General features: G+C 36.5%; 1 protein-coding gene across 1 annotated transcript in view; it reads left to right on the top strand.

Annotated features, from left to right (window-relative positions):
* Positions 1–1,833, top strand: part of LOC123766466 (peroxisomal targeting signal 1 receptor-like) — a 38,336-nt gene extending 36,503 nt beyond the window's left edge. Inside the window, exon 15 of the mRNA XM_069308237.1 lies at positions 878–1,833. Within this exon, the coding sequence (XP_069164338.1) occupies positions 878–926 (49 nt within the window). The 3' untranslated portion in view covers positions 927–1,833. The remainder of the gene's footprint in view (positions 1–877) is intronic.
* Positions 1,834–20,130: the final 18,297 nt, after the last annotated feature.

The raw sequence follows: 20,130 nt of genomic DNA, 5'->3' as shown, positions 1-20,130 counted from the left end.
TAGTTTGCCACTTGCCAAAGTTACCACATTTAGGATGCTGTTCTGTGGCTTGGGTAGCCTGTCAACAGAAAGGATGAACTATCCTTGAAACTGGAGCATCCATTAAAGGAGCTACATTTGCAGTTTCTGTCTTAGCTCTTTATGGGTTGCTTTGATAGTGGGGGATGTAACATTGTGTAACTCGCAGTTTCCTATTCTGGAGCCATACCACCAAAGGCGGCTGGTAATTCAGGGGTAATCTCCAAATATTGTTTGTATTTGAACGTCTGTGGGAAGGTATGCAGTAAAATGCATGTTCAGATACTATGCTTTAGAGTTTGTGAGAAGTTTTCTGAACAAGCTCTTCTACCAATCCCATTCACTTTCTTTCTGCCCCACTTCTATCTTCCTATGCTTCTGGGTGTATGCCTGTAAGTTTGGAGTGTATTTGGGGTTGGTGTGGGCGGACATAACCTAGGTCTTGGTTTGTTCTGCCTCCTTGTAATGGTTGTGTTGAAGGTGTTTGTTTTAATTAGCTGAAAGTTCAGTTATGGCCTATTATTGGCTGTTGCCATTTATGATACCAGTGGAATTCTGAAAGACCTGTGCTTTGAAACAAACTTTTCATGGTAAATTGATTTTAGCTGAACTGACACTGTGTCTAGGGACTCCAAAGAATCTTAAAAATGGTTGCATCTTAAAGCATCTTAAAAAAGGAAGCCAGAGTCGCTGTGGCATCACTGCCATGTAAAAAGGCTTCTGTAATGGCACAGCAGATCAAATATCTGCCCTCAAGAGCAAAGTAACTTTTTAAGAAAGGGGCTTTTTCACAAGCACAAAACTATTTTTTAATAAAAATATGAATCACTAATCTTATTTTTGTTATTTTGTTTTTAAGAGATCTAAAAAGACTAAACGCAGAATATGAAGTAAGCAGCTCCAGTTGACTTTCTGGGAATGCATTGTCACGTCAGACACCAACTTCTTCCCACCGCCCTTTGCTGTGTGATCGGCATCACCAAGAGCTGTTATTATCTCGCTCTGCAAACAGATGCCATTGTGATGATTTTCCATGCGAGTGTTCACTGTACGTTATACATTAAAACATCTGCCAAAAAGTTAGGCTCGACAAGATTTTTTTTGTACGATTACAGGAACATCTGATCATATCTTTAAGATGATGATCATTATGGAGTGATTTTTTTTATCATTGTACTTTCTGTTCCAGAAATCAAGCAGCTTTAGTTGCTAAGTTTGGTTGTGATCCCAAGTGATTTGACAAAGAATGATGATAGTGTGATATTGGTCAGATTATAGTCTCGCTTGTGATTTTGAGGTCTCCTAAAGAATTATTAATATATAGGGAACTAGTTCTTTGCATTTTATTTCAGAAACTGATATATCTCATCAGCCTGTCAGCGGGGTCTTCAGTAAAGTTATATTTAAAGAAACTAATTATCAAGTCAGTTTTACCACTATGCCAGTTATTTGTATGCTGTGTTTTATTTTTAAGTGTTATAGTTGACATTTTGATTTATTAATAATGAATACTATTGTATTTGAAAATGGTGAAGTGATAATGTAATGTCTTTGTTGATTAAGTTTGGTTTTAAGGTTTGTTGGTTGAAATTAGGTATTTGGTAAAATGATTTGTCTTTCAAAATGATTTTAAGTTTCAAGCATTTTGTGGGTTCGATAAATGCTGTAACTGCATGATCAGTGCTGCTTCTTTGACAAATAGGGGTGCCACACACATACACACACACACACCAAATTGCCCAATTGCCCAAATGAGCCACAGAGATATTAGAAAGAACTTTTTTAGTGTCAGAGTGGTTGACAAATGGAATGCATTAGGAAGTGATGTGGTGGAGGCTGACTCCATACACAGTTTCAAGTGTAGATATGATAGAGCCCAATAGGCTCAGGAACCTGTACACCTGTTGATTGACGGTTGAGAGGCGGGACCAAAGAGCCAGAGCTCAACCCCCGCATCCACAACTAGGTGAGTACATACACACACACGTGCACGCACGCATGTGAATAAATGCCATGTTATGGAATGTGGAAACAGAGGAAATTGACCACACACAGCTTATAAATTACGTGGAAAGGAATTAAAGAACGAGACCCAGGGGTGGTTTTGGATAGTAAGCTGTTACCAGAGGAACACATAAAGAACATTGTGAGTGGAGCTTATGCGTCTCTTTCCAACTTCAGACTTGCTTTTAATTGCATGGATGGTAAAATACTAAAGATACTGTTCATGAGTTTTATGAGACCAAAATTGTGGAATATGCACCAGATGTATTGTGCTCATATCTCAAGAAGCACATAAATAAACTGGAAAAGGTACTAAGGCATGCTACAAAATGGTTTCCAGAACTGAAAAACAAGAGTTACGAGGAGAGACTAGAGGTGTTAAACATGCCAAAATTAGAAACAGAAGAAAAGGAGGTGATATGACTACCACTTACAAAATACTAACAGGAGTCTACCAAATTGACAAAGAGGAATTCCTGAAACCTGCAACTTCATGAACAAGAGGACAGATTCAAGCTAAGGTAACAAAGGTGCTGAAGAAATGTGAGAAAGTTTTCTTTTGCAAACAGAGTGGCAGATGGATGGAACAAGATAAGTGAGAAGGTGGTGGAGGCCAGAACCGTCAGTGGTTTCAAAGCGTTATACAACAGAGTACTGTACTGAGAAGATGGGACACCACAAACATAGCTCTCATCCTGTAACTACACTTAGGTAATTATATCCCCCAGGAAGCAGCTGTCTTAACTTCTAGGTACCTATTTACTGCTAGGTGAATAGGAACATCTGGTGAAAGAAACTGCTCATTTCTTTCTGCCTCTGCTGGGAATCAAACCCGGGCCCTTAGAACAATGACCCTTGAGGAAACCGAGGTGTGTGTGTGTGTGTGTGTGTGAATAAATATATACAGTAGAACCTTGAGTGACGATCGCATTTTGGGTAACAATCGCCCAGATCGCCGACAATTCGTCTCGTATGACGACCGCTAGTTTGAATGATGACAAGACCACATGGTGGAGTCGCACTGCTTCACGCACATTCCCAGACGCTTTCGACGATGCAAATAAATTATGTTGTTTTTGTTTAAAGATGCTAATGATGCTGGGATATAAAGGGGTGACTGTTGAGATGTTGCATAGCAAGGACTTTTTTGTAGAAAAAAAAAAAGAGATGAAATTTTTTGAAACACAAAAAATGTCAAAAAGGTTTGTTTGGTGTTCGGCAGGTAGGCTGCTCCATGTTTCTTAAATAAAAAAAGAAAAATAAAAAACAGTTGAAACAATTTAAAAAACAGACAAATGCCATAAAGGTTCGTTCAGTGTTTGTCGGGTAAATGGCTCCATTATTGAGACGTAAATGAAAAATACAAAACAGATGGAACACATTTGAAACAAAGAAAGATTGTCATAATGGAGCAGCCTACCCGACAAACACTGAACGAACTTTTATGGCATTTGTCCGTTTTTCAAATTGTTTCAACTGTCTTTTTATTTTTATTTTTTATATATATTTAAGAAACATGGAGCAGCCTAGCTGCCGAACACTGAACGAACCTTTTTGGCATTTGTTCTGTTTTGCAAAATATTTTTTTTTTTTTTTTTTTTAAGAAACATGGAGCAGCCTACCTGCCGAACACCGAACGAACCTTTTGCTGTAAGACAAATGAAAATAAATATTGAACAAATTTGAAGAAAGAAAAATGTCATAAAGGTATGTTCAGTGTATATAAGGTAGTGCTCCATTATTTAAAACATTGAATAATATTGATGTTTTTCGGTGGTAGAACGGATTAATTTGATTTCCATTATTGTCATTGGGGACATTCGTTTTTTTATGACATCCGTTTCACATGACGATCACGGCGCCGGAATGGATTAAATTCGTTATTCGAGGTTCCACTGTATAAAGAAAGAAATTTGCCTCTTATGACAAACATAATCAGTTGCAGTAAATTTTGTATTTTCAAATATAATTCTAAGAAGTATCATTTATAGCTGTTGGTACAGTACCACATTATTAGCACTGTAGCAGTCTGATGATGCATTTTAGCTTCATTCATAATTATGCATAATTGCTCTGGTAACATTAATAAGGATCGTTCAATCTCTAAATTTCAGAAACATTTTACCGTAGCCATTCTATTTGTTCCTTTATGATAAAATTTAACATCCGTGAGCATAGTGTCGGTAGCGCTTATCAGGGAGCAACTAGAGATCACCTTGGCCGACCACCCCCATCACTCGAGACAACAATCGCTCTGCCTGCATGTGCTTTGGTATCGCTGTGCACATTACCTGACTGAAAAAGAAAATACAATAACTTTTATTTGATTTTTATAGTTATATGATCATTAGGAAAAATATTCAATTTTATATTTTTTTTAGTTTACGATAAATATTAAGTGCGGAATGTTTATAAACCTTGACATATTAAGTGACATTGTACTTTATCAATAATGCAAATATCATTCTGTAATTATAGTCTGGAGAATTAATTTTTGAAAATTTTGACAGCATTCCTAATTATTACCCAAAAAATGACTTGATAAACTTAAAGAGGGTATAGACATTTTACGAGTCACTGAGCAGTAAGCCGAGAAGGCTTACTCGGCTCACTTTACCTCCAGACATGCAACGGGGAGCCACACTGCAAAAGTTTTCAAAGATTTAATACTGTTAATGAAACAGAACCCAGGTTTTATAAAGGAATTTATATAGTCAGAGGAGTATGCTTGTTGATATGGTCTTTTTTTTTTTTTTACCATGTTATTTTAGCAATCCATCTTTCTGTTCCTGCATTGAAATATGATGCAAATAAATTCATCGCAAAAAATGCAGTCATGCCTTTTATTAGTATAGGCTATTGGATGCATCCATTGTAACATCAGATTTTCGATGTAATCAACTGTAATATAAAATTCATAGTTTGGCATAATTAGGTGCTATGGTTACATTTTGTACATACAGTATTTAGAATTTTCATTTTGAATTAAGTATGTTGAAGCAACCTTATCTTTGTTTATTCTTTTTTTTTTTTTTGCACAAGTGAAGGCTGGTATACTGATAGACAGACTGTCACAAGTGTTCAACTAATTCCTGAAGCACTGGAATGACTTGTCTCATGGCAATGATAGACAGACAGTCACAAGTGTTCAACTAATTCCTGAAGCACTGGAATGACTTGTCTCATGACTACCATGTGGTGTTCCCTCCAGGCTATTCCTATGTTGAGTTAGGGTGGTGGTGGTACCCACGGTTCTAATCCTAACATAGACAAAGTCTGGTCGATCAGGTATCCTATGGAGGTGTTTCATCAAAAACTACTCCCAGAACCGACTCCAGAAGAGTTCATGGCACACTTGCCAATGTGAATTGCCTGGCACTGGGCCACATGTCGTGACCTCAGAGGTCGGTTGGGAATTCTTTATACCCAGTACATTTAGAGAGAGGAGGATATTCTTTTGTATATAAAATATTATAGTGATTTATAATATTAGCAAATATATTTGATTTACAGTATACAATAACTCGTCTAATAATGAGTGTAAATAGCATGAAAGTACTGTATACATACAAATGCAGTCTTAGATACACTGGTGGTGGTGGCAATATTGACTTTTGAGCCCGAATTTGTGAGTGTGTCAGACCAACACTATAACAAAAGTAATTGTTTTACTTTTTGTTTTTTGGATGGCAGCACTCCTGGGAGTTATGTATTTAACTATTCTAGCAGGCAGAGGGTTGAGAAAACTTAATTTACCTTCTCTAAAAAGACAAAAAGTCAGGGAACATAATTGAAGCATACAAAGGGATGAAAGTTTAAACAAGGCACAAGTAAATAAGACTTTTGCAAATATAAATTCAAATTAAATCATAAAACAATGGCTATATATTAAATAAATTCAGATTAAGAAAATAACTGGGTAAAAAGTGGTGTGTAAATATAGTTTTGGATATATGGAATAGGTTGCTTGGTAGCATACTTGATGAAGGTCACTGATTGGAGCAAAGGTTGGGCTTTTATGTGAGCAGATGCGTATGGATATCTATTGCAGCTACCTCGCATGGGGCCAATAGAACTTCTACAGTTTCTTCCTCTCTCTTGATTACATTGCACCCCTACTTTTGAATAAAGCTATATCTCACATTCTTGCAAGGCTCCTGGTCTCATTAGTAATTACAGTATTTCAAAGTGCAGACTTGTAACGAATATCTTTAATATTTTCCAGATATAGATTAGGATGTATCTCACACGTACATTCCAGGGTATACAATTTGAGGAATTTGAAGCGTTCCCAATAATTTAGGTGTTTTATTGAATTGATTTCAGTAGTAAATGTTGTTTGCACATTCTCCAGGTCAGCAACTTTGCCAGCCCTAAGTAGAGCAGTTTATATACACAGTAGCAGTACTCCATGCTCGAGAGTACTAGTGTTTTAGTGAGTTATCATTGACTTGACATTTCTTGGGGTGGGATTTCACTGCCAAGCCCAGCTTTTATTTTTACTCTTAGAGGATAAATTTAAAATTTATTCTTGTATTCTTGGAGGCCTGGTTGACGACCGGGCCGCGGGGACGCTAAGCCCCAGAAGCACCTCAAGATTGGACATTTTTTATATCACATAGGATACCCTACAATCCTATAAGACTAATCTATTTTTGTCTTCAAAATGTCATGCAAGTGACACAGTTATTTTAATTAAGCAACCAGTTAATAAATATGCAGGTACAGTAAAACATTGACATAATGTTGTAACCCAACAATACAATTGTCTTAAATACTGTAAAACAAAGTGTGCTATTTTCTTGTGTTCAAAGGGATGAGAAAATAGTGCCCAAAACATGATTGTTATGCAATTTTTGTTAAACCATGCAATAGGGCAATCATTTGCAAACATTTACATGTACAAAAAGTAAATATACAAAATTATACAACAGTTCACTGAATGAATGAAATAAATGAAACGTTTATGCGGAGCTGTCCACTGTCCTGCTCAATCACAGATCCCAGTGTGAGAGAGTTAATACTGTAACTAATTATATACTGTACAGGTATTAATAGTAGTTAGATGCAAAGAAAATATGGTAGAGGAATTATAATGTGAATCAGCAAAATGAGTTGACTATATTGAGAAATCCCAGCAGGAAGACCTGACACGAGTCACTGAAGAAGGGGAAACATCAATGTGCCATAATATACCTGGTCTATTCACCTTTAACCCTTTAACTGCGCGGCCTATAAATATGACATCCCCCCAGTGCGCAAGAAATGAAACCTCGGGAAAAAATTCTTTTTTCTTCTGAAAGTGTCAAAAACCCCTCCCTGTATATGGGTATAGCAACGGAAGTTCGAAATTGTACCTACTTTGGCTGCTATGGGGTCCGAAAGGTGGGGCATGACGTCATCATTCCCTGTGCGCCAGAGCAGCATGTTCCCGCGGCCGGGGCGGGGCGCGCGAGTTGCCGCGAATATATTTTTGTTCATTTTTTGCGCACAGTTCCAAATACATTTTATTTGTTTTTACGTGCTAATCCTATGTATAATGAACACGTACACTATATTATGGCAGTAAAACATCCGTACTGTCCGAAGACACTGTGTTACGTGCATGACACTTGTGTACACATATGTTGCACATATTTACCATATATCATGCTAATTTATGTATATATACAATCTATTTACAGACTATACAATGTCACACACTATATACACTCACCATCAACACACTCAGAACACCGCGAGTGTGAGCAGCCACACCCAGCCAGCCAGCCCTCCCTCACTCCTCCAACATCTTACTCGCCAACATTGCTCCTCCAAATCATACAGTTATTCACACCAATGTTTCATGTTCATTTATGTATATTTACAACATATGTACAGACTATACACTGTCACACACTATATACATTCACCATAACACACTCAGAACACCGCGAGTGTGAGCAGCCACACCCAGCCAGCCCTCCCTCACTTCAACATCTTACTCGCCAACATTGCTCCTCCCACCATACTGTTATTGTATCTATTACATGATTTACACATGTTATATATATCTATCTACATGTTTTGTTTACCATAACTATGCAAGTAGGCCAGTATTGTGTCCAAACAGTACAGTGGCCACCATACACTGCATGACAAATCACACAGCAGACAGCAGACGACGCTACGATTACGACGTCACCTCCCTCACCAAAATAGCTCCTCATAACATACTCCTGGTGCTGTTATTACACTATTCACACACACACTGTATATACCCGTGTACATGTGTGTTCCCCATAGTGAACCACGAAGCTAGTACGGTGAGCAAAACAAAGAGTTACTGCCACAGTGAGGCTACCTCAATTCTCTCCCTTCCGCCCTCCCTCACCAAAATTCCTCCTTCCTACGCACAACGCTCATTATAACCACAATCCTGGTCACTAATACCTGTAAATGAATAATTGACCACAAGTTTATTTTGAAAAGGAACCTAAAAAGTAGTTTGAAGATTCCTAGATGGACGAAATAATGCTGTGGTGCTGTGGCTAGCTATGTGTACATCGTGAACAGCATTGATTCACTGATATTTGAACAATGTACCCAGTCATTATCACACTCGAGCTCTTCTATAATACTATTATGGCAAAATAAAACAGATTATATATATATTTTGACAATATTAGGCGATGCTGTGGTCACACGCTGAACAGCAGTGCTGTGCGTTCATGCTGCAAGCGCCAGCCTTGGTTGCTCACTCACTACTGAGGCTCTGACACCCGGCAATGTGGACCAAGATTTTTTTTTAAGATGGCGTCTGTTTACAAGAGCCCTGAGGAAGCTGATGTGAATCCCATGTAGCCGCAGGAGTTTTGAATAGAACGTGAAAAATAAAAACACCCAGAGGCGCGTTGCGCACCCGAAGCCTGGGCCTGCAGGCGCGTTGCGCAGTTAAAGGGTTAATGTTGACATCTGAGATTATTTTTTGTTTTTAAGTGATTAGTTCAGAGGATGTCTTTATGGGAAACAATAATCAAAATAGTTTGTAGTTTATAGCATTTTAATAAAGTTTTGTTATATTTCTTTTGTTATTTTTAAGATTGTTTAAGTTACTACAGTACAGATGTAGCAGGTGGTTTTTTTTGCATACAATTATAATTACTAAACACAAGCCATAAATAGCAAACGTTGATGGCAGGAGGGATGTGTTAGTACACAAGTTTAATACCTGCCAAAGGAACACAGTGCCATTATTCTATACAGGTTATTATTATAGAATGTGTTAGCTGTATCTCATAGTTTTCAGCACTTTTGATGTCTGCCGAAGTTTTTTTGTAATATATGATGTGTTCACAAGAGTGTTTTATTGTGCATTTTTCTTTGCCATGTATGCTAAATTAGCATAAAACATGTGAATGATAAGGCATGACTGGATTAAAGGTGTGAGTGCTTTTATAATATAGCAGGTTAGACAGTTTTGAAGTTCACAAGAGCAGTGTAACTGCATAACACCTCAGAATGGAACTGAAGGAGAGAGTCATCCCACCAACTTTATTACATGACCACCATATAATTTTACAGCATTTTGCACTATCCTTCAGTCTCATTTAGAGGTATTTAAGGGTTCTTTAGGCATTTATGAAGAGTGTGTGTGTGTGTGTGTTTGGTATGAGCAAGCTTTTACTCATAAAGAATTCAATTCTTTTAAATTCTTTTAAAAGCATTATCAATGTTCTTCAGTTGAGCTATTTAATTAATAATACCAAAATCATTGTAACTTTATTACATATTTCACTCTTTATTTTCCCAGGTAGTCACACAGTACTGTATAATTAGTAGATATACATTTTATATATTTTTTGCAATTTTCATCATGTTTCTAAGATTGACTTCAATCAGTTAAATTACATATAGCTTTGTGTAATGGTTGTGCATTATTTTGGTTGTGGTGTTTGACACTGGTTCTCTTGTTTGAGAACAATGAACTGTTTTCTTGTTTTTATGCACTCATTCCTCATAGGCAAAAATGTTTTTTTAAAACTTTGTTCATAATGATTAGCGTTCAGATTTTTTGAAGAGTACATAGTAGCAACTGATGTGCACATTAGTACTTATAGCATGTACAGATATTCTTCACACTTCAGACAAGCCATTCTAATTTATGATGAAACCCATTTGAGATCAGTTTTAGTCGTGCATTAACTAAAAGATGAATTTTACATTTTCAGAAAGTCGTTAGGTGTGATAATCTATACGTGTCCCATAGATTATCACACCTAAGCTGAGATGACTTGAGTGTTTTAAAAGTCTGTGACATTACAAATTCCAGCAGTTATTTGTAGTTTATTATTTAATTATGTATTATCCTACTCTAATGTTAGTCTTTGTTTGCTGAAGCTTTGCCATAATGGGGGAAACAAAGCAGAGCTCTAGTTAAAAATCAAGTTACAAAATGACCATTTGTTATTTTTACTGCAGCTGCATAAGTACTGTACTGTATAACAAAAATTAAAGAAGTTCACCTCAACCACTCAAAGATTCTGTATTTTCATCATATTCTCAATAACATCCATTTTATTTAACTTACTTTTCTATTACAAATCCAATACTGGCTACTTCTGATCTTAAGTAGATAGGAGCAAAATTTTTGCCTCTAATGAACTCACAGATGCTGCTGCTAAGGAAGTCATTTGTGCCAGTCCCCTTTCCCAAAGACAGAGTTCTTATTCGGGTTTCTACCCAGATATTTACAATGGCAACTGCACTGTTGTAGATATAGATGCTCAAGTATTGCAAATTACAAACTACTGTATATTCAATTCCCGTTGCCTTCCTTCCTCTCTCAGTAACAGGTGAGAAATGACTGGTAAGAGTGTATATTGACCTCATGCCCTTAACTTATGGAGACTTACTGGAACCTGTGCCTTATTGTCAGAACTGTATTGTCCCACTTACAGTTGCGTGTCTCCCAAAAGAATGTCCGGATTTTAGGGATGATTGGAAATCTTGCTTTCCCAATGTCCCTTTGAGCCACTTGTCCCTCGATAAAATTCTAGATTAATTTGGTACCTTTACCACCACTCGAACCATATTCTGAGCAATATCTTCAGGAAATTTTTACACTCCTGTGTTTCAGTGTCATAGTCTTCCAGACTTGGGGCCTTCTTTTGATAATTATTTGCAGTATAACATCTAAATAATTTATCAATAAAATCATTAAATCATAAATTTTAAACTTCGTGTAGTATGTGAGGGAAAAAGTGTTCAAGGGAGGATTGTGTCACATTCAGTATCCTACCAGTAAAAAGGTCCCTATATTATTATCACGGTTATGATAGTTTTGTCATCCCTATAATCTTTGTCACAAAGTTTTGAAGCTTACATTGGTGTTTGTATACAGGGCCTTCTTGTTTAAAAAAAAAAAAAAAAAAAATATATATATATATATATATATATATATATATATATATATATATATATATATATATATATATATATATATATATATATGTATATATATTATATATATATATATATATATATATATATATATATATTATATATATATATATATATATATATATATATATATATATATATGTATATATATATATATATATATATATATATATGTATATATATTATATATATATATATATATATATATATATATATATATATATGTATATATATTATATATATATATATTTATTTTCATTTTGCACTAAACTGAATTGAATTTCATATACCAATACTGACTGACTTTAAGTGATTTATATTATTGTACTTAGATTTGCATTGTCTTTTTTAGCTATACTGTATTTGCAAAGCTGGTGAGGAATGAGTGTATCCTGATGTATTTGGAAAACAAATTATTTACCAAATACTACATTATTTTCAAATTGTTACTTGCTTCACAAATGCTGATAAGATCAGTATTTTTTAATCTGAAATTTATAGACTATCAACTTCCTGATAAAATTCTGTATTTAGAGTTTATTAGAAATTAGAAGCATTAATTCTCTTAGATCATTGCTCATTTATATATATTGTTTAATATGTAGTTAACTATCTGGCATCCTTGTTACCTTCTATTTTTCTACGCAATAAGGTACTGTAGTGTGCTTTGAGTCAAAAATGAATCTTACAAAACTATCTAATCGGCATCATCTTTCCATAATTGAATAATGTGTGTATGAAGCTGCACATGTGCATTTTAATTGTGTATCTGGCAACTCAAATGATTTTGGTAGTCAGATAAACAATATACCGTAATACAGTACACTAGTGGTATATTTAAGATTACACAATACAGTACATACATAGCATCAGCTGCTGCATTTGCAGCATTGAGAACATTACTTACCAAAATATGTTGTTAGAAGGTAATGTCTAGAAGCCATGATATAATAATAATAATAAGAAACATGATATATGAGCAGCATCGTGCAGATTCTATCTCGGTTGCAACTTGATTTAGGGTTTTTTGTGTGTTTTCACTGTAATTAATTAGCTTTAATTATGAGCTTCTTTATTGTACAAGTCATTTTTATGATAAAATATGCATTTTTTTACAAGTACAGTACAGTACTGTACATTAATAGCTTTGAATATTCTTCTGTTTAGTTATATGGGATAAATTATTTGTCAGTTTTGGGTACTGCAAATTTTTCTTTTATCTTTTAGGCCACATTTTATCATATGAATTATATGAGCATTAATCAAATTAAAATAGACTGTACGACTAGAATATACAAATACTAGAAATTTCTAAGTAACCATTTGGCGTAATGTCAAATCCACACGCTGTTATGATAAACTATTTTTTCTGTGTTTTGTTATGCAGCTCTTTCACTTGTTAAATATGTAAGGTGTTTTGCATTAATTACACTATAATTTAGATTCATTTTGTCTTGGCCAAGATGTTTAAGCTTTTGTATTTTATTTATTGCCTAATTTTGAAGAAATTTATTTAAATCCTTCAGTTATTCATTAAATTCAGGTAAATTAATATTTTGTATCTGCTACAAATCTCTACCACAGCTTGAATTGTCAGACATTTGTAAGCTGATTGGGAGTGTAATAATGTCACTCTTGTAAAGCTGATTTTTTCTGCATTAAAATGCCATTTATATGAGAGTGGAAGAGCCAAATATTATTAATTACTGTGATTTTAGTGCCAATTTTGGAGGGTGTAAGGAGAGAGAGTTTGTTTTGACCACATTCTGTATCTTCATGAGGTGATATGTATCACCACAATTTGAGTCATTTGCTGTATTTCTCTTTTTTTAGAACTTCCCACAAGTTTGTTATGTTTAATATCTGGCAGTGTATTGAGTTTGTTTTTAAGGTCATCGTGATATACGTACTGTAGTTTAAGAGAGGATTTGGATGTATGAGTTCTGGTTATGTTGTGATATATGGACAAGTAATAGTCCATTCTGTGATATTGGCATTGGAGAAGTAGCTTTTGTGGTGTTTTATTTTTCTACTGAAGATGTGTCATTCTGTATTGTAATTTACGTTGCTATTCTTTCTTAAGCTTGGTATAAAACATTAAACCATCCAGGATCTACTTACTGTTATTCTCCAAAATTAGTTTGATTAAATTTGTGAAAAAAATTCACTATTATTGCTAAAAGCTGAAAATGTGATAAGTACTGTAATATAAACGTGTGTACATATTGAGCTGACTGTTGTACTGTATAGTTAAGCAGCTCCTGGGATATTAAGGTTTTGGTTAAATCATTTCATTTTGTAATGTACAAACATTGCATTCAAACTGACCAGATGACACTATGAAGAATGGATTTGTACAGGTGTTGTGTGTGTTCTGTTTCTTTTGTGATGAAGAGGCAACAAGTCTGATATGCTTTATTAATGGATACTAAACTACAGTTGTTCTTTTTCTTGTGGTGCCTCCTAGTGACTTCTGGAGAATTGTTTGCTTGGTTTCTAATATTTCTAGGGAAACATTTCTGTCTTCCATTGTATGAATGGATCTTTTTTCAATTGTTGGTAACAAGATCATTGAAATTAAAATTTAAGTATGGTGGTTTTGGCCTGTACCATTATAGTATGGCAAATTTAGTTTTTTGTTTGTCTAACCTTTGTATTATAAATGTCATGCTTTGTATCAAAGGAAAATTTTCACATGCATTAGAAGTGTGCCATTGTAGTTCACAATATTTACTGTAGTTGATGAGATGTCGTCTGTTAGAATGAATTTAATTATGATTCCCATTTTGAAATTTAGTTCATGAAACTGGGAAGGGTGCATGATGCTATCTCCTCATACCAGTCATATAACTTTTTTTTTATTAGAGGCAGAGATTCCCAGATACAGTATAATTGTTTTAATTATAATAAAAAAACACAGTCAAGAGGCTGAAGCAAAGCCAGTTATGAGTAGATGGCTTGTATGATCAGTTGAGACTTTACATCTTAGGTTATCTTGAGATGATTTCGGGGCTTTTTAATGTCCCCGCGGCCCGGTCCTCGACCAGGCCTCCACCCCCAGGAAGCAGCCCGTGACAGCTGGCTAACACCCAGGTACCTATTTACTGCTAGGTAACAGGGGCAAAGGGTGAAAGAAACTCTGCCCATTGTTTCTCGCCGGCGCCTGGGATCGAACCCAGGACCACAGGATCACAAGTCCCGCGTGCTGACCGCTCAGCCAACCGGCTCCCATCTGGTCGAGTCATTGGCTACCCCCTCTGCAAAGTTGCTTATCTTCTATTGTTACTTCCATAGTTCAGGACCATGAGAGTTGTGTACTCCCATTTCAAGTGTAAGGTAATTATGAGCAGAGAGTGCTAAGCCTGTATGACTATGCAGCACTTTGAAGGAATATGAGGATAAGGATTTGGGATACGACAGAGGACGGGAATGGTGTCCAATCACTTGAATGGTCGGGGGATTGAATGCTGACCTGCAATACATGTATTGCAGGTCAGCATACAAAGAGCCACAAACTACAGTACTATACTATAGCATCCTTTGTAGATGATGGCAGGATTCTTATGGGGATGGACACTAAACAGGGCATGTGGCAAATCTCAAAACTGATGTCCAGTTAATCAAGTGTTTCACTATGCCACTGAAAATATGTTCAATAAAGATGTCCATCTTTTATACCTTGGTTAAAAACTCAACAATTTAAAATGCAGTTCAACCTACACAGTAAAATGAAAAACGATGTAAACAAAAGTTAGGAAGATTAAGCCTGGAACAGGGATGGTACTGTTCAAGAACATTATAATCTGCATCAGGATAATATTAGAGGGAGTGGTTCCAAATCTTCGCATTGAAATATTCATGAGACCCGGAATAATGGCAATAGGTACAGTGTGAGAAGGGCGGGAACTATCACAAGAAAATGCCAAGCCATTAGGGATTAAATAAATAAATAAAATAAATAAATGTTTATTTAGGTAAGGTACAAGTTCAAGTTCAAGTTCAAGTATGTTTATTGAGATAAGCAATAAATACATCTCAAAGGGATAGAGTAGCTTAGGCTATTTCTACCCCCCTCTACTTCAAGTCCCTCAAGGGGCGCACAAATTCAGTGAGTACAAATAGACATATAACAGTACAAGAATCCCATTTAACATTGCATACAGCAAGTACAGCATATAATTGTTACATTCTTGGGGCAAAATTCTTGTAGCTCCTAAGTATACTGTCTATTATACCATTATCACACATCCAAACAATTTGATGTGGTACACTATTCATTTCCTTATTTCTATATTTTTCAATAAGGTGACACTCTAATACATAATGTTCTAAGGTGTGGGCGTACGGCATACTACATAATTTACACTCCTTATCTTTTTCACTGACATCAACACCGTATTGCCAGATATATTTATATCCTAATCGTAATCTCATGTAAATTGAATCCTTCCAAGTAGACTTTCCTTTACCATAAGTGAAGGACGAATTTGTATTTATTATTGAATAATTCTTAAGTGTGTTACTACTGTCCACCATTGCCATTCTCTTAATCATTTCTTCACCCTCCTGAATCACCTTGAGTCTAGTTTTTATTTGTTTCAAGGTTAACTGACATACAACATCAACAAGAGTTTTTTCAGTGGCTCTCTTCGCTATGTCATCAACTACCTCATTCAACAGTATTCCCACATGTGAAGGGATCCACATGAATCTTACTTTATACCCAGTTTTTTCAAGTCTCTTAACATTCTCTCTACACTCTATCACAATATTCTGATATACTGGGCGTCTGCTATTTAAAGACTCTAACGCTCCTCTGCTGTCAATAAAGAAGCAAGCATTTTTACCACATTTGACTACTTCCTGTAATCCTGCTAATACTCCTTGGAGTTCAGCCTGCGTTGAAGAGACATTGTCAGTTAAGCGGCGTCCAATAACAGTATCTACAGTGCCGATGTCAGTGTACTCCCTGATCAAGACTCCACATCCTGCCTTCCCATCCCTAGCTACTGACCCATCACAATATACATGTAGAGTGTTTTCCGTAGGCAGTTTTCTAATTATACAATCATATTGGTAAGGTACATACTAGAGATTTTACAAAGAATGATGGATTTATAGATAGGGCTAGTATATACAATGTCTAAAGCCACTATTACGCAAAGCGTTTCTGGCATTAAGACTTTCCAGTCTTAATTATATGGGGTGCTATTAACTCGCGGACACTTAATGGGGTGCCGTCCTGCTCCTTATTGTCCCTCTTACAGTTGTGCATATCCTTGTTGAATGTCCTGACTTCCAGGACGAGCGTGTGTCTTGCTTTCCGACCGTCCCCCGCATTCACTTTTTCCTCGATAGAATTCTTGGTGAATCTGATACTTTTGATATCGTTCGCCTTAGGCGTTTCTGTTCTCTTATTGGCATCCTTGGTGATATTTAGCGCCCTCTGATTATTCCGCACATTTGATGGTGCTACATAGCCTTCCCGGTTTGGTGCCTTCTTTGATAATTACTTACTGTGTTCAAGAGGGAACTTGTTCAATATCTCCAAAGGGTAACCGATCAGCGAGGCGAGGCTGTGAATAGGTTAACATAGCATAGCCGTTGTAAAGGTACAGTATTGTATATAGTATATAATACAGCATATTCATATTAGTAATATTTTAATATACTACTGTATAGCAAAAGAGTAAGTATCCCCCAGGGTGAAATATTGACTGCTTCCCTTCCCCCAGGATACAACCCCACAACAAGCTGACTAACTCCTGGGTACCTACTCACTGCTAGGTGGACAGGTGCATTAGATGATAGAAAAACCCCCAACCATTTCTGTTCCGCCCGGGATTTATTTTAGAATTACAGAACATACTTCATATATCAACTATATAACACTTAAGAGAATACAATAGTTATGATAATAACAACTTACTAATGCTCAGTTTTTAGTGGAATATCATAACTAATTTTTTTTAAGTTTAGTTAAATTATTATGCACCTTATACCCAAGCATGACTTATATAGTCATTCATATTTAACATTTTTTTTCTTTTCCACATCATTTGAAGTAGTCGATAGTGGAAAAAAATACATTATATTTAACTCTGGCAAAGTCTTTGATATTGTTCCTCGAGAAAAACTAGGAAGATATCGAGACACATTAACACGGGGAATATTAATAGGCTACTAAAAATAATGAACTGTAAATAGGACATGAAATATTTGATAAGTTTTGATACAGAAAAGAACAGGGTAAAAACATTTTAAAACAGGGTTGTTGCAGGTAATATATTAGACATGGTGGTTGCTATAGATTGTCTTAAAAGTGAGTTAAATATGTGGGTGTGGTTGAGTATGCACACAGCTGTCTCGTGGGATTGATTAGTTTACTGGAATACTTGATATTATTCAAGTATTAATAATATCAATAGTATCCAATATACCTAGCTTGTTAGTTGGTGATATAAAGATATGGTTTAAACATGATGAATTTATAGGAGCTGAACCCCCAATATTCTTTAATCTAAGTCTCGAATTGGCCTTCTGCAGTTTTGTGTAGTCTTACGTGCAGAGTGGGAGCGGCAGACGCCAGATGGCAGGGCAGGTGTGGCCCCACCAGCCGGAGGTCTGATGTGAACACGTGTGAGCGCCCTGGGGCCACGGCTTCCTGAAGGGGGTATTATATACAGATGAGGAACGGGCCCCGCCGGAGGATAGGTGGTTAGGGGATAGGGCGTGGTGGGTCGGGCCTGGGGATGGTCAACTCAACGGCAAGAAAAATATTTTTTAGCATCACGTAGTATTAATAAAATGTACCTAATGTATTAATAAAAAAAACATATTGATGGTTTAAAGTGAAGATTCGGTGAATAAGATGCAAAATATAATGCCGGAATGACAGAAGAAACGTGGCTTACGAAGTCTACTGCAACTGTTATTTATTGCAAAGAAAAACGGTGTTCAATAGTTATTAGGATAAAAAAAATGAGGACTGATCTCTGTCGCTAAGATAAGATAAGGGGATAAAGAAATGAATGGCGCGTCTACCAAGTACAAGTGGCGAGAGGAGGGAAGGAGTTTAGACAAGGGCGGGGCCGGAAGATACGAAAGAATAAAGGGGCCAGGAGAGACGAGAGGATAAAGGAGGAGGAATGTGGAACAACAATGATCCCGCTGCCTGGAGGTGGGAGGGATGAGGGGGGTGGGGGTGGGGGGGTTAACTACCAAGGGCGCAGAACAGTTGGTCAGCGAGGCACTGAGATTACTGATCCGGGTACCTTCTGTTGCGGCCCTGCCACACTACCACTCCTGCCACCATCACTCCAACTGTACCAACACCACGCCTCTCACTCTCTCATATTATTTATATATGAGAGAGTATATATATATATATACTCTCATATATATATATATATATATATATATATATATATATATATATATATATATATATATATATATATATACATATATATAATATATATATATATACATACATAATATTAGTGGTGTGGCATGAGATGATTAAACAAGATCGAGTTCTGATTATCCCTATATAAGGAACAATTAAGGTGATGGTAGCGTGTAATTACCACCCAAGTGTAGTTACAAGAAGACGGGCTGCGCATGTCCCGTCTTCCCAGTACTCTGTTGTTAATCTCCTGGGCGTAGTGGACAGTATAATGGCGACAGTGACTTGAAGAACATACATACAGCAAACTAAGAAATTAGGCTACGATGAGCAAGGTGGCACCCCGAGATCCAGCACCGGTCCTGTGCCAGGTAAGCTACGGGCTCACCATAGTCCGTGCTACTTGGAACTTGTTCTGAGTAGCTGAATCTATAACAACAACAACAGAGCAAGGTGGGTATCGAGGTGCAAAAGGTTGAACTGATCGGACATTTGCACTGAGATTGCTATTGGAGAAGGCACGAACAAAATAGGGATGGGGGTAGAAATAGCCTAAGCTACTGTATCCCTTTGAGATATATTTTCTTGACTTTATAAACATACTTGAACGAACAAAATATTAAGGTGTATATAGCATTGTAAACAGTTAACAACTAACAACAACATACCTACCTTAGCCTACTGTAGGTTAAGTACTCCAGGTTAGCCTACTGTAGGTTAAGTACTCCAGGTTAGCCTACTGTAGGTTAAATACTCCAGGTTAACCTACTGTAGGTTAAGTACTCCAGGTTAGCCTACTGTAGGTTAAATACTCCAGGTTAACCTACTGTAGGTTAAGTACTCCAGGTTAGCCTACTATAGGTTAAGTACTCCAGGTTAGCCTACTGTAGGTTAAGTACTCCAGGTTAGCTTACTGTAGCTCAAGTACTCCAGGTTAGCCTACTATAGGTTAAGTACTCCAGGTTAGCCTACTGTAGGTTAAGTACTCCAGGTTAACCTACTGTAGGTTAAGTACTCCAGGTTAGCCTACTGTAGGTTAAGTACTCCAGGTTAACCTACTGTAGGTTAAGTACTCCAGGTTAGCCTACTATAGGTTAAGTACTCCAGGTTAGCCTACTGTAGGTTAAATACTCCAGGTTAACCTACTGTAGGTTAAGTACTCCAGGTTAGCCTACTATAGGTTAAGTACTCCAGGTTAGCCTACTGTAGGTTAAGTACTCCAGGTTAGCCTACTGTAGGTTAGGTACTCCAGGTTAGCC

Source organism: Procambarus clarkii, chromosome 62 (genome assembly GCF_040958095.1).
Source record: "Procambarus clarkii isolate CNS0578487 chromosome 62, FALCON_Pclarkii_2.0, whole genome shotgun sequence".
In the NCBI taxonomy this organism is placed as follows: Eukaryota; Metazoa; Arthropoda; class Malacostraca; order Decapoda; family Cambaridae; genus Procambarus; species Procambarus clarkii.
The sequence above is the reverse complement of the archived record's forward strand: the minus strand, read 5'-3'. Positions and strand labels throughout refer to the sequence as shown.